Source organism: Triturus cristatus, chromosome 4_1 (genome assembly GCF_964204655.1).
Source record: "Triturus cristatus chromosome 4_1, aTriCri1.1, whole genome shotgun sequence".
Classification (NCBI taxonomy): Eukaryota; Metazoa; Chordata; class Amphibia; order Caudata; family Salamandridae; genus Triturus; species Triturus cristatus.
In genome coordinates, this window is record NC_140585.1 from 1,150,201,856 (window position 1) to 1,150,226,577 (window position 24,722).

Here is a 24,722-nt window from a genome sequence, read left to right on the forward strand (position 1 = left end):
CTCGCAGAAAGTGGGACACCCGACCCCCAACAGGCCTCACATGATCTAGGATGTGGGATCTAGGGCTGCTTCCCTGAAGCTTCATTGGGAGCAGAGGAGGCTGAAGAGGAGGAGGGATTGCGACCAGAACCTCGCAGACCCCTTTGTCTTCCTCTATATGATCTATAGAGGGGATTTTGCTGCTGTTGTTGCCGCAGCTGCTGCTGAGGTTGACGGAAGGAACGAAAGGATGACCTCCCAAATCCTCTATACTTCCTGAAGCAAAAGCCTTTTGCTTGCGTCTGTAAACCTAAAGATTTCGCAGTAGCCCTGCTATCTTTGAATCTTTGCAGGGCGGAATCAGCTTTTTCCCCAAAAAGCTTTTCCCCAAAGGGTAAATCGACTAGGGTGGCCTGAACATCAGCAGAGAAGACGGAAGAACTAAGCCAAGCCTGCCTTTTAGTGGCTATAGAAGATCCCATAATCCTAGCCACGGAATCAGCCGTATCTAGGCCCGACTGAATAACTTGCCTAGCGGCAGCTTGAGTTTCTGCAACAACCTCCATAAAAGAGACCTTCTCCTCATCAGGCAGTTTAGGGGCTAACTGCTTCACCGAGTCCATTAAAGCATGAACGTAGCGTCCCAATAAGCAAGTGGCATTTGTTGACTTAAGCGCCATACTTCCAGATGAAGACCTTTTTAGCTGACTGTTCGATCTTTTTAGAGTCCCTGTCAGCTGGTGCTTGTGGAAAAGCACCTGAAGATTGCTTCGAACAGGAAGCTTGCACTACAAGACTCTCTGGTGAAGGGTGCGAGGAAAGGAAGCTTGGATCCCCCGGAGCCACTCTATACCTCCTTGCCACAGTTCTGGAAACCGCAGGTGAAGAAAGTGGCTTGCGCCAAACGTCCATAACAGGCTCTAAAATAGCCTCATTAAAGGGCAACAAAGGCTCAACGATGGAAGAAGGTGAATGAAGGACTTCAGTCCAAAGGTTTGGCTTATATTCTGCAGAAGGCTACTGTAAATCCAACAACTCTGCAGCCTTCCTGATGACTAAATGGTAATGAGCCAACTCTTGTGGAGAAGAAGCTCTGGCAGAAGAGTGTTCCCATTCAGGAGTAGTATCTAATCCGCTTGCCTCCTGAATGCCCTCAAATTCGTCAGTAGAGTCACCAACTTCACTTCCTCCACTTCCTCCCTATATTGCTCCTCCTCTGAAATCCTCTGAGCCTCTCTTCGAGAGCGGATCCGAGGGCACGGCGTCAGTGGCGCCGTACGCGGAGTCTGCGGCGCCGGACGCGGTGCAGTTGGAGTCGGCGCCGGTGTCGAGGGAGGCTCCGATGAAGGCAAGAGATCCAGTCGAGGCCGGGAGGAAGGCTCTCCAGACGGCGCCGGGAACTGCCATGAAGGAGCCATCGGCAAGAAGGGCATAAAAGGTGCCTGAGCAAAATGTTGCGGCACGCCCAAACTAAACGCCATTGGACCCACGGGACCAGAAGGTGCGTCGGATGGGAAGGCAGCGCTTTGGAAAACCCCATACATCGCATTAAGGAAATGCGTCAGATCCGCACCCAGAGTCTGGAAATTTCAGGTATGGGTTAGAACCTGAATCCGGCCGAGGAGTAGCTGGAGCCAGAGCCGAAGTATCCTCAACTGGAGCCACAGGTTCACCTTCTGGCACTGGCAAAAGATCTACCACCTGCTCCGGCTCGGCGTTGGAAACTGGAGAATCCACCAGCACCAGAGACTGTGCCGGAGTCAACTTGGGCGAAGGTGACTTCTCTGGTGAAATACGAGGAGAAGGGGAAGGCAAAGAAGAAATGAATTCCTTACTTCAACGTTGAGGCGACGGCGACCTCGAAGCCTTACTCTTCGACGATCAGCGCCGAGAGTTATGCTTCCTCTTCTTTTTGTGCCTTCTCGACTTCGAAGAGTGCGTAGTCGACGACTCCGGCTTCGACTTCTCCTTCTTCATACCTCTGCTCTCCTTTTTCGCCATGCCCATGAAAAGCTTCGCTTCCCTCTCTTTCAAGGCCTTGGGATTCATTTTTCTACAGCAGTAACAGTCGTCCACATCATGGTCCGATAAAAGGGACCATAAGCAATCTTCGTGGGGGTCAGTGACGGACATGTGAAGCCCCACATTCCCTACACGGCTTGAATCCTGACTTCCTCGTCGAAGACATGGTAAATCCAGAAACAGTAACTCACAGGGAGACTACAAAGTAACAGGAGAGTGCTGGAAAACCGTTACGCGTCGACGGCGCAGAAAAAAGGAAACTGACGTCATCACGCTGACGTGGCTCTCTTATGGCTCCGGTGACGTCATACGGAGTCGCGAGCGGAGCCGAGGTATTATGACGACCACGTCGGCGTGGAGAGCTGGGGAAAAAAGTCCGTGGAATGCTGGCGCAGGGGATATTCACAAGGTGAGGAATCCACTGGCAGATGTATCCATCAGAAAGGAGCGTTACCCTGGACTCTTGTTCCTCCCATATGTTTATTATTTGCCTTGTTTAATTCAGGTATTTTTTATTTTTTGGGCTTGCCACTTGGAGGTTACGTTCCACAATTTGCTGTTTTTCAGTTTGTACCTCCTTATTGTACCCATCGTTTTCCATTTTTTTTCTCTTACATGTCATTGACTTCGTATCACCTGTAAAGCGCTCTGATAACCGCTCAGGTCATGTTTTGCGCTATATAAAACTTTATAAATAAAAAATAAACCTAGGAAGACCTGTCTCCTTGATAAATGCTGCAATGAAGCTTTAAATAATGGCTCAAATGGCAGAGAAATCAATTAAGACTAGACCTGATTTAGTTTCCCAGGGGTTAATTGCTTCAAATAGAAGGGAAAAGTTTTTTGTTTTTTTTAAACCCTCCAGAAATATTCAACAGCTGGCATGTTAAAAAAAGACCTTTGAAAAACACCAATTCTGTGGAAGTTATAGTAGTCTGGTATACCTTGCATAACGTTTAACTTGGTCAGGTGCAGATTTATTGCTTCTTCTTGACGGCTGATAGAATTTACACCTTCTTGTTGGTATCCGAACCAAAACCTTTTCCATCTGAAGGAACAAGTTGACATTGGCTTCTCTTAATTCTACAAATTGCAATGGCTGGTATTGTATGAATGGAGTAGCTACAATTTCAAGTTCCATAATCCTGCATTGGAATTGAACACTTCTGGAGAAGAACTGGACAACAATGCAGTCTGGGCGGTTCGGGTGCAATGAGGATCAACTTAGCCATTGAGCATCACACCTTTACCAGAATTGATGGTATCCAAGAACAGACAGAGAGCCTATTCAAATGCTTATGACTATTAATGGAGCTCACCCAAGAGAGCTATTTTCAACTTGCTCCAATTGCACCCCTATGAAGGAGAGTGCTGCGCGACAAACTGGATTTTGTATTATTGGACGTTTTACCAATGAACCTCTAGGCCGCTGTTGCAGGGGCCTCATATTGAGCATGGCATGGAGGACAACATAAATACATGAAGCCATCAAGCCTTGTAAGACGATATTCTTGTGAGCTTTAGGTATCAACATTTCTAGGGTTGAATAAAGTTTTTGCACAACACTGTCCATCATAGGGAACACTATTCTCGGTTTGTGTCCACTGTCGCTCCTATCTATTTGAGCCAGTTTTGAAACACACTTGACTAAAGTGACTCCCCAGTACTAGCCTCAGAAACTTTCTGTGTTTTTTGCAACTGGAATGTGGATGTATGAATTGTGGTGATCCACCATATACATGTAATCTTGCCATTTGAGTTGGGTGGGGAGGCATATCTGGTGGAGAGCCAGCATTCAGAATGGCTCTGTTGACCCAGTTGATAAACTGGAGATCCAGGATTGACCTCAACTGCCTCTATGTACCCTTACTGCATACCAGGAAGCTCCTGTAGTAAATTATTTTTCTACTTCGAGAAGAATGAGCAGGTACTATTGCCTGTCTAGTGCAGTTGGTTGATTCAAAATCTAGGTCCAGCTTTCAGTAGAATGGACCGCAGGGGTGTTCTCACAAGACGAGGAGTTGTCATTGGTTATGCTATGCCATTTGCTTAGAAGATGATAATGCTTCCAGCTTACCCTGCCATGTGGTGTATGTTGGAAGTGGAGGAGTACTATTTTGAGCTAGAATGAGACCTCCAAGATGAGTTGGACTGTTGTTGAAAGCCTCAACCTCTTGATGACCGTATTTGGTACAGAGTATGCTGCTGGTGTCGTAGCCAATGTTGTCACTGCTCAGAAATTGGACCACTATGAGGCTTGAACTTTCTGCCTCTACTAGCATCTCTTGTACCTGTGTTTATTTCTGGATTTAAAGATGTTCACTCGATCCTCTATAAGCTGCTAACATAGCACAATAGACTGGTGCGTCCATTGTAGAGATCAGTGTGGAAACTGAAGATCACAGCTGGCCAATAGAAAGGGTACCGCAGAGTTACAACACCTATCATCAGTATTTGGAGACCAGACATATGGCAGTGTGCTACATAAGTAAGTGATTAATATTATTTCCTCTAGAGTCTAGATCAACTACCTCACAGCCTCACTCTTCATCTGCTACATTTTGTTTATAGCATGCGGACCAAAAATACTCATATCGGAGAGAAATTAAAATTCATTATTTTCAATTGAACGTCAGTCCTCAACATTTAGGCGCAGCCAGGAGTATCTTAATGCGATTACATGGCCAAACTCAATTATTGCCAAGCTAGCCGAGTCTGTAGATGCCCTGGTCATCCGATTAGACACCTTTAAAAAACTCTTCAGCAAAATATTGCCTCCTATTTTTGGCAGATCCTCTGATAAGTGCTGCATGTTTGCTAACAAAGAACAGTCATAACTGCCCTGGAAAGCAGAGGCTCCAGGTGCCTTTAGAATAGTCACAGATGTGTTGCATTTTTTCTGCCAAGTAGATCTAACCTCTTGCTTTCCCTGTTTGTTGGCACAGAGGTCTTCAAAGACGAGACATGTTGCTTCACTGCTAACATACTATCAAAGAACCTTAGTTGCGAGCCAGGCAAAGAAAGCTGGATCCTGATCTGAAGGTCTATAATTTATTATTCTGTGGGCTGCAATACTGGATGTTGCAGGAGTGAGAATATTCTATTGGGCCAATTTTTGTTACCAGACATCATTGGTAAGAGAAAAAACAGGAACAATATAATGGCGCTTGTACATACCTCTCGAAAAAACATCATTAAAGGCCACAAGGTCATTGACATGAGAGATTATGGAAGGAGTGTGGTGTTAAAGTAGAAGAGGTGAATGTGGAATCTGTCTCTGTTCCATCAAAATCCCTTTTTGGAGAAGATCAATGGATATCTATTCCTCCCTCTCTTGGCTGGAGAAGTATGGCTACGTAACCACTTTAGAAGTGTCTGTTAGAGGTATGTAAAAGAGAAGGCGCAAGTGGAGGTTGCACTGGACCTGCAACTAAATTCAGCTGCACTGACAGTCTCAGGTGAATGTGTATGAAATGTACGCTTACTGTGGTAAACAGCAGACATATCAGAATACTATTGGGTGCGCCGACTGAGAAAATGTAATTAATCTTTGTCTTGATGGCAGGACTGGTAGATGGAGAGGATTCTACAGAGAATCCTCTGAAGGGATAATTAACACTGCATGTGCTGGTGTCGGTAGAGATGCTGCTGGTAGTGGAGAGTTTGACCGTCGCAGTGCTGGCAACAGGATTTTTTGAACTGACACTCAAGGACCGTGATACAACATGGAACATTGAGACATCAACCTGATTTACACTGAATTGCGTGATGTAGGTATGCATAAGGTGCCCTTTCAAATGATGTAGTGTCAAATAGTTAAATGTCAAGTGCCTTGAAATCTAGGGTGCTGACAGCAGCATGTATTTAATATTTGTCAGTACTTCTACATTGTGTAATGAGGTCCCCTTTGACAAAGAGACTGACACCACTGTCGCTTTTGCGAGCTAATAGGTTCCAACGGTACCAGTGTTCGATGTTGGTATGGTCAACGTGAGCCGGGAAAGTTGCGAATGGCACAAGGGATAGTGGCTCCATGGAATCTTCCCTCTAGAGCTCCTTCTGTGTGTGTTTCGGTAGTCCAGGCTCCCAACATGAGGGTGGCGCCAAAGCCCCTCTCTAGTGATGCTCACACAATTGTCTAGCGACAGTTGCGCTGTCAACCCAGACCGTAACATAGTGGATGAGAAATTATAGAACTCACCTTGCTCAGGATTATTTCTGGTGCTAAGTACTCTGGGGTCCCGCACAACGTCCAAGTCCTACCCTTCACTCGTTTGGCAAAACCAAAATCTGTCACCTGAAAACACATAGAAAAGAAAATGTGGCTGTAATCTACTGGTGGAGTAGGAGAATGAAACCTAACTGGAACACTAAGACAACATTCCTCAGAGGTGCTTCTAAACAAAGGATACAACTGTGTTACTTAATCTCTTGTTCACTTCATCAAGGATAGTCTATGTGCTCGGTTCACAATGGGATGCATCGAAATAAACTACTTACCTGCAACATTAGCTTTCCAGAGTGAAGCGCCTCTCGATTCACATGCTGTATATTGCCGCCATATAATGGGTAGGTGTTGAATTATTTTTAAAATATCAAAGTTCTATCTTTGGGTACTGACTGGCCTTAGGTGCAGTCAATAGGATTCACTCTGAGGTTGACTTTAAACCCACAATGCTACACTAATCAAATATCATCTTAAGCTTATTTTCCCCATTTAAAAAAAATATTTTGTTTTGCGCTAACTCTACTTCACGAAAGCAAGAACTGCTCTTTTTCCTTGCTGGATGTGCCATAAGCTTTAACTAAACAGGTTTATTAACTAATGAATAACCGGGATGGACAGTTCATACAATCCATCTTGGTACTGCAGTTTTAGTAACCGGTGATCATCGAACTTCTGTTACATATGCTACATAACCTTTTTGTTTTCCTTTGGTGCACAACTGCTCTCATTTCATCAGGAATGTGAATAGCACTTTAAGAAACAAATTACTCAGATTTTAGAAAAATTAAGGGATGTGAATTAATTGGTTTGCAGGAAAACCGCAAATAACTTAAGACAAAATTAGTGTTTGCTCCTAATTTTTACAATAATTAATTGTTCTTTTAGCGTGATAGTCTGTACCCAAAATGATGCTGTGACTGTTAAGACTTTTTTTTCTTTTAAAGAAAGGTGCCGTAATGTCAAGCAATGCCTTGGCTCAAAATGCAGTTTCAGTAAGACCTGCCCACACTAAAATTAGATTCCACTTAGAAGCTGTATTAGGAGATGGATTTGTATTTGGAGCACACAGCTTATTTGTGCCCTATGTAAAGCTTTTAATCACTGAACTTGGATAAGGAATATGCTACTTACCAGTATGCATCTGTTCTTGGCATGTAGAGCTGCAGAGTCACACACTATGCATAGGTCGCCATCTGGTGGTGGGCTCGGATGATTACACTTTGTTATTGTCCTGGAAGAAGTCTTTGTAGTCACAAGATAGGTGACTCCTCCTATGGACCATAGTGCGCATGGGCATCGAATCCATCTTCAGATTGTTTTTCGCCATGAAGGGAAATGATGGAGTTGTGTGTGAACAGAAAAGATGTCCATGTATGGTGTATCTAAGTAAGATAATACTGGAACAGATAAAGGTAGCCGGGGAGGTGGGTGGGCGTGTGTGACTCTGCAGCTCTACATGCCAAGAACAGATGCATACTGGTAACAGCATATTCTGTTCGAGGTATAGGAGCTGCAGATCACACACTATGCATACATTGCATAGCAGTTCTTTCCCTTAGCGGCGACCACGAGTATCTGCTGCACTTGTTTGAAATAGTGTTTTGAGTACAGCCTGGCCCACAATAGCGTGTTGTTTTGCCTGCACATCTACACAATAATGTTTTGTGAATGTGTGCGGTGTAGATCATGTAGCTGCTTTGCAAATATCATCTAGTGGAATGTTTCCTAAAAATGCCATGGATGCCCCTATTTTACGGGTGGAATGAGCCCTAGCGGGAATGGATAAAGTACGTTTTGCTTTGTGGTAGCAAATCTGTATGCATTTTACAATCCACCTTGCAATACCCGTTTTTGAAATGGGATTGCCTTTGTGTGGTGGAGAGAAAGACACGAAAAGTTGTTTTGTTTTACGGAAGGACTTTGTCATATCAATATAGTAAAGAAGAGCTCTTCCTAAGGTCTAGCATATGAAGAGCTCTTTCAGCCACTGTTGTAGGTTGTGAGAAGAATACTGGCAACTCAACAGATTGATTGAGGTGGAAAGGTGAAATGACCTTTGGTAGAAATTTTGGATTAGTGCTTAGAACCACTCTATTTTGATGTATTTGTAAGAATGGTTCTTCAATTGTTAGTGCCTGGAGCTCACTTACTCTCCTGAGTGAAGTGATAGCCACTAGAAAAGCGACTTTCCATGTAAGAAATTGTAGCTCACATTTGTGTAGGTGATCGAACGGAGGACCCATAAGTGTAGTGAGAACAATGTTTAAATTCCACACTGGTGAGGGTGGTACCATGGGAGGAATTATTCTTTTGAGGCCTTCCATGAAGGCTTTGATGGCTGGAACTCTGAAAAGCGACAGATGTTGTCTGTTTTGAAGGTACGCTGCTATAGCAGCTAGATGTAACCTGATGGATGTATATGCTAAATGACATCTGTGAAGATGTAGTAAATAGCATATTTTATGCTGGATGGAAACATCTAGTGGATCGATATTGTTATTATTGCAGTAGAAAACAAATCTTTTCCATTTGGCTGCATAGCAGGCTCTAAGTAGTGGGACGTCTAGCTTGTTTGATGACGTCCATACAGTCAGGTGGGAGGTTTAGAATTTAAATTCTAGGACCTCAGGAGCCAAATGGCTAAGATCAGCTGCATGGGGTGCGGATGCATGATCTCTCCATGGTTCTGTGTTAAGAGGTGTGGAGAGAGGCGTAGTTTTTGATGTGGTACCACTGATAGTTGTAGTAGTGTGGTGTACCACGGCTGTCTTGCCCAAGTTGGTGCGATTAAGATGAGCGTCAGCGAGTGCTGTTGCATCTTGCGTACCACTAATGGAGTGAGTGGGAGAGGCGGAAAAGCGTATGCAAAGATGCCTGATCAATTCATCCATATCGCATTGTCTTTGGACAATGGGTGTGGGTACCTGGCAGCAAAGCTTGGGCATTTTAAGTTCAGGTGTGTGGAGAACAGGTCTATGTCTGGATGTCCTCACCTTTGAAAGAAAGGCTGAAGAACTTGTGGATGCAGTTCCCACTCGTGGAGTTGTTGTCTCTGACGACTTAACAGATCCGCAACTTGATTGTGAACTTCTGGTAGATGTTCTGCTAGGAGAAAAATATTTCGAGGAATGGCCCATCTCCATATGCTTTACGCTAGCTGTGAGAGCTGTAAGGAGTGCGTCCCCCCCTGTTTTTGTAGATAGTACATGGCTGTCATGTTGTCCATCCGGACTAAGACAGTCTTGCCTGAGAGATGAGTTTGGAAGGATTTTAGGGCTAGGAATATGGCTAGTAACTCCAGATGGTTGATGTGGAGTAACTTTTGTTGAGGTGTTCATTTGCCTTGTACTGTATGGTCTGTTAAATGGGCTCCCCAGCCGGTGAGCGATGCGTCTGTGGTTAGCACTACTTGTGGAAGCGGGTTCAGGAACGGTCGACCTTTGGAAAGGTTTTTGGTGTTCCACCACTGCAGAGAGTGATGTGTCCGACCGTCCACCACCACCAGATCTGTTAGCTGACCCTGGGCCTGGTTCCATCGGCGTGCTAAGAATTCCTGTAAGGGGCGCATCTGAAGTCTTGCATGTGGTACTACGAAAACTCAAGAGGCCATCATTCCTATGAGTTGCATGAACACTCGAGCTGGCAATGAGTGTTGTGGTTGGAATCTTTGTATAAGAGCTGGCATGCTGTTTATCCTGATTGGGTTGGGGGTTGCAAGTGCTTTGGAGGTGTCTATTGTGGCACCTAGATACTGTTGACAACGGGATGGCTGGAGATGTGACTTTAACATGTTTATGGTAAACCAGAGTTTGTGTAAGAGCTGAATAGTTTGGTAAGTGTGCTGTATGCACTGGTGGTATGACTTGGCTTTTATTAGCCAGTCGTCCAGATAGGGGAAAACGTGAATGTTCTGCCTCCTTAAGTGCGCCGCTACTACTGCGAGGCATTTTGTAACAACTCGGGGGGCTGTGGTGACTCCGAATGGGAGGACTTTGAACTGGTAATGCTGACCGTCCACCACGAACCAAAGATACTTCCTGTGAGCTTGGTGAATGGGAATGTGGAAGAAGGCGTCCTTGAGATCTAAAGTGGTATGGAAATCTCCTTGTGTTAACAAAGGAAGGACTTGTTGCAGAGCGACCATATGGAAATGGTGGAGTGAATGTAAAGGTTTAGTGGTCTGAGGTCTAGTATGGGCCTGAGAGAACCGTCCTTCTTTGGTATGAGGAAATAGAGTGAGTAAACCCCTGTATTTTCGCGATGCAGTGGAACTGGTTCTACTGCATGCTTTTGTAGGAGAGCATCTACCTCTTGTTTTGGTAGTGTGAGATGTTCTTGTGATATGGGACGCTGTCTGGGTGGTATGTGTGGAGGAGTTGAAGTGAGCTCCAAACAATAACCTGAATGAATTATTTGTTTTACCCACCTGTCTGTTGTGATGGAGTTCCAGACAGGTAGGAACTGTGATAATCTCCCCCCGACTGGACTGGAATGGCCTGGGGGGGGGGGGGGGGGGGAGGAAAGTCACTGTTTGGAAGTGGAGGCTGCACGAGTGTTGGTGCCTCTACCTCTACCTTTAGTATCATTGCCTCGATAGCCTCCTCTGTAATATCCTCTGCTGGGTGAGGACTGGGTGTGAGTTTTGAAAGAAGAGGAGGCGTTGTCAGTGTGGAAATTCTTGGCCGCGCCTCTGTAAGAGGAGCGACGAAAAGACCCTCTCGCAGTTTGGGTATGCAAGGCCCCCATTGACTTGGCGGTATCAGTGTCTTTCTTCATCTTTTCTAAAGATGTATCGACACTGGGGCCAAACAAATGCTGTTGATCGGAAGGCTGATTTAAAATTGTGTTTTGCACCCCTGGTTTAAATACGGAGATACGCAGCCATGCATGTCTACGTAAGAGCAGACTAGTATTTATTGCCCTAGAGGCTGTGTCTGCAACATCTAGAGCACAGCGAATGGAGGTGTTCATGATAATTTTACCTTCTTGAATTAGGTCATTAGCCCTGGTTTTATACTTATCAGGGAGATGTTCTAATAGGGTATCCAGCTCATCATAATGAGCCACATCATACCTTGACAGTAATGTCTGTGTATTGGCAATCCTCCAAACATTAGCCGCTTGGGATACCATCCGCTTACCTGAGGCATCCAATAATTTAGACACTTTATCAGGGGGTCTGGCATCCCCTGAGGTTTGTGAATTGGATCTCTTTCAAGCGTTAGAAACAACTAATGAGTCTAGAGGGAGCTGGCCTTTAATATAAGCTGGGTCAGAAGGGGCAGGCTTATATTTATTTTCAATCCTAGGATTGATAACTCTGGCTCTTACAGGGTCTTTAAAGACCTCTGGGGCATGTTTGATGACCCCCTTGAGCATAGGTAGTGTTATTGTGGACCTTTGCGAAGATTTGATTGTGTCCATAAGGAAGTCATCATCTACAGGGTCAGTGTGCATATCTAACCCATGAAACCGAGCAGCCCTCTGGAATAGCTGTGAAAATCCTATGGTGTCATCTGGAGGGGATGGTCTAGAGGGATAAACGTCCTCCTGAGGCATATCAGGTGCACCTGGTGCTTCATAGTCTTCCCAGGGGTCATGAGATGGTGAACTAGGGTCCCTGGGGTCTTCGAATAGTTAATTATCTCCGTCCCCAAAAGCGTCATCTAAAGGTGGAGTGTTTTGGGATAATGGGGAATTTATAGGAGAAATATCAGGGTCGGGCACGAATGGAGGTGGTGAGATGTCCTTTATGGGAGAAGTTTTTTCTTCTGAGGAACTGGAGCTGGAGGGGCCAGTTTCCTCCTCTTAGGCTGCAGTATTTTTTGACCTGTTATGGGGTTTTGTAGAAGAGTCTTTTGCAATGTGTCTGGCATGTTCTTCACCAGCAGTATCCTTTTTGGGAACTGACTTTTTCAGGTCCGAGCGTTTGCCTGGTGTAGCTTTTGGAGGTGTTTTTAGCTCCTTTTGCTCTGAACTTTTCTTTGGTTGGGGACCGGAATCTTTTTTCGGTTCGGAAGGTTTAGGTTCAGAATATTTCTTCGGTACCGGTTGTATAGGTTCCGGATGTTTTTTAGGCCCCGGTTGATTCGGATCAGGAGGTTTCCTTGGTTCCGGTTGCTTCGGGTCTGAAATCCTTCTCGGTTCCGGCTGCTTCGGTTCAGAGTGTTTTTTCGGTAGGGGCTAGGGTTCTGATGATTTTTTCAGTTTCGGGTGGTTAGGTTCCGATACCTTCTTCGGTGGGAGTTGTTTCGGGACCGGAACGTGGTCGGAGTGGTGGGAAGGTTGACTATCTCGAGTCAACTGAATGCTTCAGTTTTGTCTTCTTTGCAGGGCCAGAAGGCGGGGCGACAGAAGTGTGAGAATGGCGTCCACCTAGGCCAGAGGGGGAAGGTGTTACCATAGCCTTGTCCGACATGGAAGGGTGAGAGAGGTCAGTAGGGTCGAAGTCTGTACTTACGACCCGTTGACCTGCCGGACTACTGTCGTCATCGTCTGCTTCGTCATCGGCCTGCAGATCATCTTCGGAATCGGGGTCTTCAGCTTGAGAGTCGATGACCAGCTGCCCCTCGGTGTCTTGTGACTCCTGTTGATCTGGAGTCTCTGGGACGATGTTGTTGACTGGAGGTGCTGAAGCTTGAGCCATGGCCCTTCGAGCCTGTCGATCTCTGATGGTTTTCTTCGACTTGAAGGAGATGCAGGCCTGGCAGTGTCGACTTTCGTGTTGTGGCAACAAACAGAGGTTGCAGACTTGGTGCAGATCAGTGTGGGGGAATTTGTGTCCACACTGAGGGCACTTCTTGAAAGGTGTCCTTTCCATCGGCCAAGGGCCTGATGGCGCAGGTGGGCCCGATGGCCCGCGTGGACAACCGGAATCGAAATGTAGGTTTTAAACGATGCGCGTCGAAGAGGGATCACGATTGAAAAACAATACCGACGATAGGGTTAAGGATTGCGCGTCGAAAGGTCGATCGGTAACAAACTCGACCGGGAGCACGACTAACACATCCGAGCCCGATGGCGGAAAAAAACAATCTGAAGATGGGAGTTGGTGCCCATGCGCACTATGGTCCATAGGAGGAGTCACCTATCTCGTGACTACAAAGACTTCTTCCAGGACAACACAGTGTAATCATCTGGGCCCACCACCAGATGGCGACCTATGCATAGTGTGTGATCTGCAGCTCGTATGCCTTTAATGAACAAGTTACTTACCTTTAGTAACGATGTATCTGTAAGAAACATTAGTTAGTTAGATTCCTCACCTTAGAATATCCCCAGGCGTCAGGCTGGATCCGGAAAGATTTTTGTAGCAATACCCCTTGCGCGTCGCTAGGCGTCGTCTGCGGCTCCGTGTGCGTGGTTGGCATCGTGTGCCGGAATGACGTCGGAGTACTTAGACGCCGCCCTCGCGCGCTGACGTCAGTTCTTGTACATAGCTTTCCGCGCCAGGAACGCAGAGCCATGCAAGAGACCGACACTGGTGCCAAAAAAGTCTAGGGGCCTGAAAAGGATAACCTTAACCCTAGATGTCAGTTCGCAGAACGGGGAGGATGGGTGGGTCGGTGAGGAATCTAACTAACTAATGTTTCTTACAGATACATCGTTACCGAAGGTAAGTAACTTGTTCATCTGAAAGAAACACCTTTGAATAGATACCCCAGTAATACCAACCCCGGTGGTGGGTCTGCGAACCAAGATCACACCAGAAAGTCCTGGAGAACAGAACGGCCAAAGAAGCCATCTCTCCGGACTTGGCTGCCCAGGCAATAGTGCTTGGCGAACGTGTGCAGTGAGGCCCACGTCGCCGCCTGACAAATGTCCTGCAAGGGGACTCCCCGTCCCAGGGCAGTAGTCACCGCTGTGGCCCGGGTGGAATGGGCTCTCAGCCCAACAGGAGGGTCCTTTTTCGCCAAAGAATAACAAACCTTTATACACAATATGACCCACCGTGAGATGGTCCGCTTGTGTATAGCCCTCCCCTTCTTAGCACCTACGTATCCAACAAAAAGTTGGTCGTCCACCCGGAACTGTCGGGTGCGGTCCAAATAAAAGGACAGCGCACGTTTGGGGTCCAGACGGTGGAGCCTCTCTTCCTCTTTCGAAGGATGTGGAGGCGGAAAGAAGGTGGGCAATGTGACAGATTGCCCGATGTGAAAGGGGGTCACCACTTTTGGAAGAAAAGAAGAACGAGTCCGGAGGACAACCTTGTCCGGATGAACAGAAAGAAAAGGAGGCTTAGATGACAGAGCCTGGAGCTCACTCACCCGTCTAGCCGAGGTGATAGCTACCAGGAAAGCAGTCTTAAGAGTCAGAAGACAAAGGGGACAATTGTGAACAGGCTCAAAGGGAGGGCACATCAGAAAGCTCAAGACAAGATTCAAATCCCACTGAGGCATTACGAAGGGGACGGGAGGGAACATGTGAGTAATGCCTTTAAGAAAACGCGAAACAACAGGGGACTTGAAAAGAGAAGGCTGATCAGGAAGCCGTAAGAAAGCAGAGATTGCAGAAAGATAACATTTCAAGGTGCCCAGAGCAGAGCCCTACTGGGCCAAAGAAAAAAGAAAAAGGAGAACCTCAGAGAGAGGGGCGGAAAGGGGATCCACAGCCTTTGCTGTGCACCATGCCACAAATTTGTTCCACCTGCAGGCTTATACCGATTTTGTGGAGGGACGCCTGGCTGCCAGAATCACATCGCAGACTTCAGGAGGCAAGTCAAAGGGCATCAACTGTCGCCGCTCAATCTCCACACATGGAGGTGGAGACTGGACAGGTTCGGGTGGAGGACCGTCCCCTGCTGCTGCGACAGAAGGTCCTCCTGAAGAGGCAGTCGTACCGGAGGATCGATTGACATACTGAGTAGCTCGGGTTACCAGTACCTTCGTGCCCAATCTGGAGCCACTAAGTTGACTTGGGCCTGGTTGTGCCTGATCTTCTTCAGCACTCTGGGCAGAAGTGGTATAGGCGGAAAGGCGTACAACAGACCGCAACTCCACTCGCGACGAAAAGCGTCGCCGAGCGAGTGCCGCCTTGGAAATTCCAATGCGCTTAACTGCTGACATTGCGCGTTCTTTTCGGTGGCGAATAGATCTAACCAAGGCTCTCCCCAATGCAGAAAGAGACCTTGCGCCACGTCCGAGTTCAGACGCCATTCGTGATCCATCATGAACCGGCGGCTGAGTTCGTCTGCTCTGGCGTTCAGAGAGCCCGCCAGATGTTGAACCACCAGGATGATGCCCTGGTGTTCCAGCCATGTCCAGAGGCGCAATGGGTCCACGACCCCACCCCGCCTTGTTTGTTGCAATACCACATGGCGGTGGTGTTGTCTGTGAACACCTGCACGACACTTCCCCGGACAGAGGGAAGGAAGACTTTCAGTGCAAGCCGGATCGCTCTCAGCTCCAACAAGTTGATATGGAGTTGAGACTCCGCTGGAGACCAGAGGCCGCTGATCTCCGCCTCTCCCATATGGCCCCCCCATCCCAGGAGGGACGCATCCGTCACTACTACGTGCTCCGGTTGGGGTAGGGAGAAGCATCTGCCCCTGACCCAATCGCGGTGCGTGAGCCACCACTGCAACTGTTTCGCAGTGCCCTCTGAGATCAAGACATGGTCGGACAGGATGCCGCGATGCTGGGCCCACTGAAACTTCAGGTCCCACTGCAGAGCCCGCATTCGCCACCTGGCGTAATGCACCAACAGGATGCAGGAGGCCATCAACCCCAGAAGCCGCAGCACCAACCTGACCAAAACCCAGGATAGAGGCCGAAAGATGGGAATCGGAGCCTGAATATCCCGGACCCGCTGTTCCAGAGGATAGGCCCGGAACTGCGCCGAATCTAGAACCGCTCCGATGAAGAGGAGCTTCTGGGAGGGTCTCAGGTGTGACTTCGGCACATTGATGGAGAACCCCAGCAAATGCAGGAGGTCGGCTGTAGTCTGGAGGTGGGAGACGACTGCCTGGGGCGAGCCCGCCTTCAACAGCCAGTCGTCGAGATAGGGGAAGACTGGAACCCCCGATCTGCGCAGATGAGCTGCGACCAACGCCATCACTTTCGTGAACACCCGAGGGGCACTGGTGAGGCCGAAGGGGAGCACGGTGAACTGAAAGTGCTCCTGACCCACCGTGAACCGCAGGTAACGCCGGTGGGCCAGAAGGACGGGGATGTGAAAATAGGCGTCCTGCAAGTCCAACGCTACCATCCAGTCTCCAGGGTCGAGGGCAGCCAGAACCTGAGCTAAAGTTAGCATCTTGAACCATTCCTTCCGGAGGAAGGCGATGACGCTCCTGAGGTCCAAGATAGGGCGTAGGCCCCTTTTGCCCTTCTTGGGAACCAGAAAGTAGTGGGAATAGCAACCACGACCTACTTCTGGGCCAGGAACGCGCTCGACGGCCTCTTTGGCCAAGAGGGCCGTAACTTCCTCCCGCAGAAGATTCAAGTGATCCCCCGACATACGGTGGCACTGCGGTGGCATGGCTGGAGGGGTCGTCTCGAAGGGGGAAGGAGTAGCCCCTTCAGACGATTTGCAGCACCCACCGGTCCCATGTGATGGATCGCCAGTGGAGCAGGTGATGGCAAACTCTGCCGCCCACTGGCGTGGAATGGGCCTGAAAGCTCGGACTAGGAGGGCTTTGAGGCGGATGCTGCCGGGGTGGATGTGGACTGCCAGCACGTTGTCTTCCAGTACAGCCTCAACGGAATCCACGTCCGCGTGCAGGTTGGGTCTGCGGTCGGTGGCTAGGATGACGTGATGAGGTGCCCCTTCCTTGGCCACGAAAGGGACGAAAGGCGGAAGTTTGCGCCCGCGGAGCCGAGAGGCTCAAGGACTTGGCCGTAGCCCGGGAGTCCTTGAAACGAGCCAGCGCACTATCCGCCTTCTCACCAAAAAGGCAAGTGCCATCAAAGGGCATATCCATGAGGGTACTCTGGACATCCCCCGAGAAAGACGTGGACCGCAGCCAGGCGTGGCGCCGGAGCGCCACCGTGGTGGAAATCGCCCTACCCAGCGAGTTCGTGGTGTCAAGTCCACACCGTATGGCATGTCGTGCCGCATCTCGCCCGTCAGCAAGCGCCTGGGCGAGTTGTGTCCGGGCCTCCTCCGGGCACAGGGGCAGCACGTCCTCTACCGCCTCCCACAGAGAGCAGGAAAAACGGTCCAAGAGGCAAGCGGTGTTCAAAGACCGCGGGCACAAACTGAGGGAAGAGAACAGCTTCCTTCCGAACTGTTCCAACCTCTTGGATTTCCGATCCGGAGGAGCGGACGGGAAGGAGGATTGGGAAGTTGAGGCCTGGATAACCAGACTCTCGGGGGTGGGGTGTTGGGACAGGAAACTGGGGTCGCCCGGAGCAGGGCGGTGGCGCCGGGCCACGTTCCGATCCACAGGAGGAACTGTGGAGGGCTTGGACCAAGTGCCCTGCAGAACATCTATGAGGGCCTCATTGAACTGCAGCAGAGGCTCTGTGGAGCTTGCTGACGGTTGAAGCACCTCTGTGAGGATGTTAGTCCTCACGGCCACAGCTGGCAACTCGAGCCCCAGGGCTTCGGCCACCTTGCGCAGCACCACTGAGAAAGCTGCACCTTCCTCCGAGGCCACAGTCGGAGGAGAGATGAAACCAGGTGTCCAGACCACTGGAATCCCCCAGTTCGTCTGCCCAGTCCTGTGAAAGTTGAGCCTGTCTGGCCAGAGGGTCCTCAGACCCCTTCCAGTCGCCCCCGTCATCCAATTTCTGATAAGCAGGAGGAATGATCGGAGCCGGGCGGTAGATGAAAGGCACATCCATCGACATCGGGTGCGGCGTCGAGCGGCGCCGCGCCGGCGTCGGACCGGGTCTAAACCGGGGAACGGCGTCATCCGGGGACGGCGCCGGCGGAGGAGACGTCGTGAGGTCGACCGGCGCCGGCAGAGATCCAGGCCTGGATCCCTCGGGGACCTGCGGCGTCGGGACCGAAGTCGTCGATGGTGCCGTCGGCACGCGAGGTCACCCAGTCGAGCCCGCGGGGCCCAAAGGCGCGCTGGCAGGTGTCGAAGCCAGGCCCCTCATGGCCGAGAGGAAAGCACTGACCTCCGCCGGAGTCGCGTCAGTCCCAGGGACCGGCGGGTATGGAGACGGACGCGGCTCCTACGGAGCCGCGGAGGTGGGACCACCCTGACCCTCGGCCGAGTCGCGCGACCGGCGAGGGGAGTCTGAAGAGCGGTGTCGCCTCTTGGACTTCTTTGATCACTTCGACTTACCCAAAGACTTCGAGCCCGACGAGCGATGATGGTGGCTGCGGCTCCGCGACCGGTCCTTGGACCTCCTCCTGAACCGGAACCGTGAACGCCGCGGAGCCGAGTGCCAAAGCTCGAGAAGCTTACGGCACCGCTCCCGCCTAGCTTTCGAGGTCAAGGCCTGACAATCGAGGCACGACTCCGTGTCGTGGTCAACCCCCAGGCAGTAAAGGCACCGGCGATGGTGGTCCGTCACCGATATCAGTCGATAACAGGAGTCACAGGCTTTAAACCCAGGCATCCTACCAGCACCAGAGTCGAGTCGACAGAAGACCAAAAAGAGTCAAAAAAGTTTAGTCAAAAAGTGACTAAGGGGTAAGCTCTTCCCGGATCGGCGCTGTCTGGCGAGGAAAAAAGAAGACCTGACGTCAGCGCGCGAGGGCGGCGTCTAAGTACTCCGACGACGTCATTCCGGCGCACGACGCAAACGACTGACACGGAGCCGCAGACGACGCCTAGCGACGCGCAAGGGGTATTGCTACAAAAATCTTTCCGGATCCAGCCTGACGCCTGGGGATATTCTAGGGTGAGGAATCTAACTAACGTGTTTCTTTCAGATATATCTTTTAGCCCGCAACATTTGCCAATAGCTGTACCTTTAGAGATGTACTGCTTAGCTTGCAATCTACTAAACTCATGATAAATTGCATTCATTATTTTACGTTACTCCACCACCATTTAAAATAGCGTGTCCTTATTTCAAAGTAACACTTTTTGTGCATATGGCGTTCTGGAATCCATTATAAATATTTTTTTTTTCTAAATTAAGATGTCTACAATCAAATTCTAAGCGTCATGTCAGTTGCAGGCTCTTGAGCTTCAGATGATACATCTCCCCTTGAACATGCTTTGTTAACTAGCTGTCTAGCAGTACGAATCATAGTCATGTTTGACGAACTACATCCAATCCTATTTTTGAGCACTTGAATAAATCACTCCTCCACTGTTAGGGTTTGCAGTTCAGTAATTCTACGGAAGCAACTGATAGCAACCAGCAAAGCCACCGTAGACAAAAGGAATAGCAGTGGGCAAGAGGGTAGAGACACAAATGGCAGCACCTTGAGCGGGGTCAGAACAGTGCTGAGGTCCCATGAACAGACTGGTAGCATTTTCGGAAGGATAACTCTTACTGCCTTCAATAAGGGCTCTAACAACCGGTACATTTAATACTGAAGTGTTCTTCATTTTGGAAGTAAGGCGGCACAGCGGTTAAATGTACCCGTAATGAAGAGTACACAAAGTTTGTCTTTTATAGTTTGAACAAGCAGCAGATGTCGTTTTGCATAAAGGTCTGCAAGGGCTGCTTATTAAGACTGGACTAGTTGCAGACAAATCTTTTCTATTTGGCTGGGTGACATGCTCTTGTAGTGGGCTTTAAGAATTTGCATGTGCCCTTCATGAAGCTGCAAGGCACCCGAAGAACAAGTTACTTACCTTTGGTAACGCTTTTTCTGGCATTACCCCATGAGCAGGATTCCACTGAAACTTTCTCCATAGCTCTCCCACGTCGACAAGGACGTCACGATGGAACTGCTCTAAGCGCGACTCCGCGTGGTTATCTCAGCCATAAGAAGACTTCGTTGGCGTGCTGACATCAGTTCAACCCATTTTTTCCGTGCCTTCGAGGCGAGTGAACCAACAACATTTCCACAAGTATACACAGTATACAAAACCAATTAAAATTGGAAATTCTAAAATATAGACATTTCCTAGTGACAAGTATCACATTATTCCAATAATCCCAATAATAAAATAAATAAATTACATGGTAATCATTTTTCGGTAAGCAGGCAGGCAAAGAGGAGGTAGGTGTGTCAGTGAGGAATTCACAGGCAGATACTGTATCCACAAGAAAAAGCATACTGAAGGTAAGTAACTTGTTCTTCTCATGGATACATCTGACTGTGGACTACTCACCTTTTGAAATGAATCCCCAAGCAGTCCCACTCCTGGGGGAGGGTGCCTGCCTACCTATAACAAAACTCCTGCAGCACAGAACATGCAAAATGGCTGTCCCTCCTCACTTACGAGTCTAAGCAACAGTGCTTCACAAAAGTGTGGAGGGAGGTCCAAGTTGCTGCCTTGCAGATGTCTACAACAGGGACAACTCTAGCTAAAGCCGAAGAGGAAGATTTAGCTCTGGTGGAATGAGGTTGAATACCTTCAGGAGGCTCCTTCTTGGCCAAGACGTAGCAGATCTTGATACAGAGGATGATCCACCTGGACAGCGTACTTTTGTGGACAGCCTTGCCCTTCATCTTGCCCACATAACCAATAAAAGGTTGGTCTTCCAACCTGAAGTCCTTCGTCTTGCCAGGTAGAACCTGATCGCCCTCTTAGGGTCCAGGCGGTGAAGTCTCTTCTCCTCCTTAGAAGGCTGAGGGGAAGGATAGAAAGTGGGTAAAGTGATAGATTGCCCTAGATGGAAGGGAGTGACAACCTTAGACAGGAAAGCAGCTCTGGTCCTAAGAACCATCTTATCAGCATGAAATAAGGTGAATGGAGGCTTGGAGCTAAGAGCCTGCAGCTCACTCACCCTCCTACCGGAAGTGATTGCAATCAGAAATCTTGTCTTAAACGCTAAGAACCTCAAGGGACAACTATGCAATGGTTCAAAGAGAGACCCCATCAAGAAAGTGAGAACCAAATTCAAATCCCACTGAGGCATGATAAAGGCAGTGGGAGGAAACCTATTGGTGAGACACTTAATGAATCTAATAACTATGTGAGATATAAATAAAGAGGGTTGGTCGGGTTAACAGAGAAAAGCCGACAAGGCAGACAAGCAGCCTTTAACAGTAGCTACTGCACAACCCTGTTGAGCCAATGAAAGAAAGAAACTCAGAATATCAGACAAATGGGCTTGTAAAGGATCAATTGATCTCTCTCAACACCACTTAAAAAACTTAAACCACCTACCAGAATAGCTAGTGTCTTCTGGCCGATAAAATAACATCCACCACATCTGGCAGGAGAGAGAAAGGGCTCAGGTTGCCCCATACAATCTCCAGGCATGAAGGTGCAGGCTCTGGAGGTGGGGGTCTAGAACCTGCCCCGGCGACTGTGAGAGGTCTGCCCTTAGAGGGAGACTGAAGTGAGGGTGCGATGAGAGGCACATGAGGTCTGTGAACCACACCATTCTTGGCCAATCCGGAACTATCAATATGACTTGGGCCAGGTCTTGCTAAATCTTCCTCAGAATCCAAGGTATGAGTGTAAAGGCTTACAGAAGCAGTGAGCCCCAATCTAACTGAAACGCTTCCCCCAACCGTCCCTGCATCGGATACTGGAGACTGCAAAACGACGGGCAGTGAGCGTTCTCGTGAGTGGAAAACAGGTCCAATCGAGGAAACCCCCACATCCTGAAAATGTGATGGACCACCTCTGGATTGAGTTGCCACTCATGATCGGCCGAGTACTGCCGACAGACTGTCCGCACGCACACTCAGCACTCCGGCCAGTTGATTCGCAATATCACAATTCTGATCGTCCTAAGCCCAGGACCAGAGTCAGAGAGCCTCTTTGCAGAGACGATAAGACCCCACTCCTCCCTGTTTGTTGATGTAACACATTGCGGTAGTGTTGTCAATCAGGACCTGAATCGACTGACCGCGAAGGGAGGGAAGAAAGGCCTTGAGAGCCAAACGTATAGAATGCAATTCCAGAAGATTGATGTGCAACAATCTTTCCTCTAGAGACCAAAGGTCTTTGACTTCCAGATCCCCCAAATGTGCTCCCCACCGTAAGATGCAGGTATCTGAAACTGATTCCCTTGAGACTGGTTGTCTGAAACACTCCACCATAACAGCTCAGCTGCAGTGTGAGAGAAGTTGGCCTGATATATGATGTCACTAGTTCTAGTGTACACCCTGTATCAGTCCAAACAACCCTTATGGTGATTGGTTGTAAAGTCAACCTTATAGAACAGTCTTAGGCTAAACTCTGTATGGCATGTGAAGCCAGCTGTTATACCATTACAATCCCTTGAATACCAAATGAAAGGACACCACACCAGGTATATATAACATTAGAATGTATTTATTCTAACATATACTCTCAGCACTCTATGAGTTCAGAGGTCTAAGTACAAACAATTTCTTAAGTAGCATACGTTAAGTTACACAGGAAAATACAGTTAGGCCCAGGGGCCACGCAAACCATATACTAAGAAAGTGGTATATGTACCACGTCACGAACAGGGAGTAGGCCTAGGGCCTAGGGAATCGCTGGGGCTACACTACCCTACCAATAGTTAGGAAGTGGGAGGCCCACGGGAGGCGTGTGCAGTGTGGAAACACCCACGCAGGTTACATTAAAGTCAATGGGAATGTAGTAGTCAGAAATAGGAAGAATAAGGACACTTCCGAAGTAACTAGGAGGAAGCAACTAAAGACTTAAGACACTTGGATAGTCAATATCCACTGGAGCACCGGAGTACTCGCGTTACCTCACCCACAGGAGACGGGTGCATAGGTGTGAAGATGTGTCGGGTGTCGTCGCTGGATCCTACGGATGCCTGAAGAACAGATCCTGGCAGGCGGCCAGGAGGAAGGTGTCTGGTGGACCCAAGGATGGATCTTGAAGGAAGGACACCGAGCAGAGGGGACAAAGTCTGGGTCACTAGCCAGTGACCGTGTGGAACCAGGAAGGAACCAGGCGATGTCGTGCAGAACACAGGTGATGTCTTGAAGCTTGTCTCTGCAGCTGCGTGGACCAGGAGGCGTCGAGGACGACCAGAACCAGGGTACGAGCTGTCCCACGAAGGATCTTGCTGTTGGCGCAGTCGAAGTCCCGATTGGAGTCAACAAGCCTTGGCAAAGGCAACCCACGCGGAAATGGAAATTCGCTTCAGGTGCAGACCAGGAAGGTCTGAGGTGCTTCTCTTTCACACGGAAGCAAGGGCCAGTCTGGAGGAGCCAAACCAGCGGTGGAAAGTTAAGGGTTCGTCGTCACCGAGGCTACTAGCCAATGGGCCAGCAACCGGACAGACGCGTGGAGAAGGAAAATGCAGAAGGGCCCCACGCAGAACTCATGGAGTGTGGAGGGCTGATCTTCGGTGCAGATGGTGCTCGGGGTTGGGGCTTCTCAATCCCCAGAGCACAACTTCGAGGATGCCTCAGAAGCTGCGCTGGAAGCTACTCGCCAATTTTCCCAGGTAGCCGGTCCCACGTCTCTCGTCGCCTCCACGGATCTCAGCTCGGCTGTGGATGTGGATCAGGGTCGGAGAAATCTGGAGATCAAGGCGCTGCTCGGGCTCTGCAGTCGGTTCCTCGTAGAACTTGGGCAAAGCAAACAGCAGATCGCTTGTTGGTGCCTGTTTGCACAGGGTGGCCACTCCTTGGCCACAAGGGAGATTCTTCAGTCTTCTTGTCGTCGAATGTCGAAGGTCCAGAGTTTCGTGTCTAGTTTTAGTTCAGGATAATCCCAAGTCCTAGGGACTCAGCTCCCACTCTTATACTAATCTGGGGGGCTGTGTTAACATGTGAGTATACCCCGGCACACTAAAGTTATAATGACAGTGGAGCAAATATTTCAGCTTTTACTTTATCAGTTGATATTAGGAGTACTATAACAGTGATTGATATTGTTATCTCATAAGAATAGGACCAAAAAGTATCTTTAGATATTCATCAGAAAAAAGAACATCGAACAACAATTATTTTTAGCAAAATGTAATCCCATATAGTCAATGAGAATTTTGTGTAGTATACTTAAAAACACAAGGTATATGATTTTGAACCAATTTCAGAGAAAACATTTCAGGTTCCAATATACAATATCTATTTTTTCTGTTCCTGCTGAGGCAAAATCATAATCAGATGCAGAAATTCCGATATTGACGTTGTTTTTTCTCCCAAGACAGCCGACACGTGTTTCGTTACTATGAGTAACTTTATCAAGGCTGTGAACAGAATTTGGGAAAGACAAAGGAGTAAAAAGCAAAAAGTTTCATTTAGCATTTCAGTATGCTTTTTTTTTTTTTAATCAGAAAAGACAACCTATTCAGTTGAAGAAGAATATCATCAGTAACCTTACAGAAAGAGAAGAAATAAATACAGTGATGTTCTTTTCTCAGAAGATATGGATCATGTGAGTTAATCTGTTTGTTCATTAAGACAAACCAATGAAGAAAAGGAGGAATAGAGATATTTAGAAAACTCTATAAAGTACCACCATAGCGTGAAAATGAATAGTGTGAATAAAGGAAATGTACAATAA

At 48.4% G+C, this 24,722-nt stretch overlaps 1 protein-coding gene across 4 annotated transcripts in view; it reads right to left on the reverse strand.

Moving 5' to 3' along the window:
• Positions 1-24,722, reverse strand: part of PRKACA (protein kinase cAMP-activated catalytic subunit alpha) — a 902,215-nt gene that overhangs the window by 113,650 nt on the left and 763,843 nt on the right. For all 4 annotated transcript variants that reach the window (XM_085654293.1, XM_085654294.1, XM_085654292.1 and 1 more), the window contains one exon: positions 6,203-6,298. In XM_085654293.1, the coding sequence (XP_085510419.1) occupies positions 6,203-6,298 (96 nt within the window). The remainder of the gene's footprint in view (positions 1-6,202; positions 6,299-24,722) is intronic.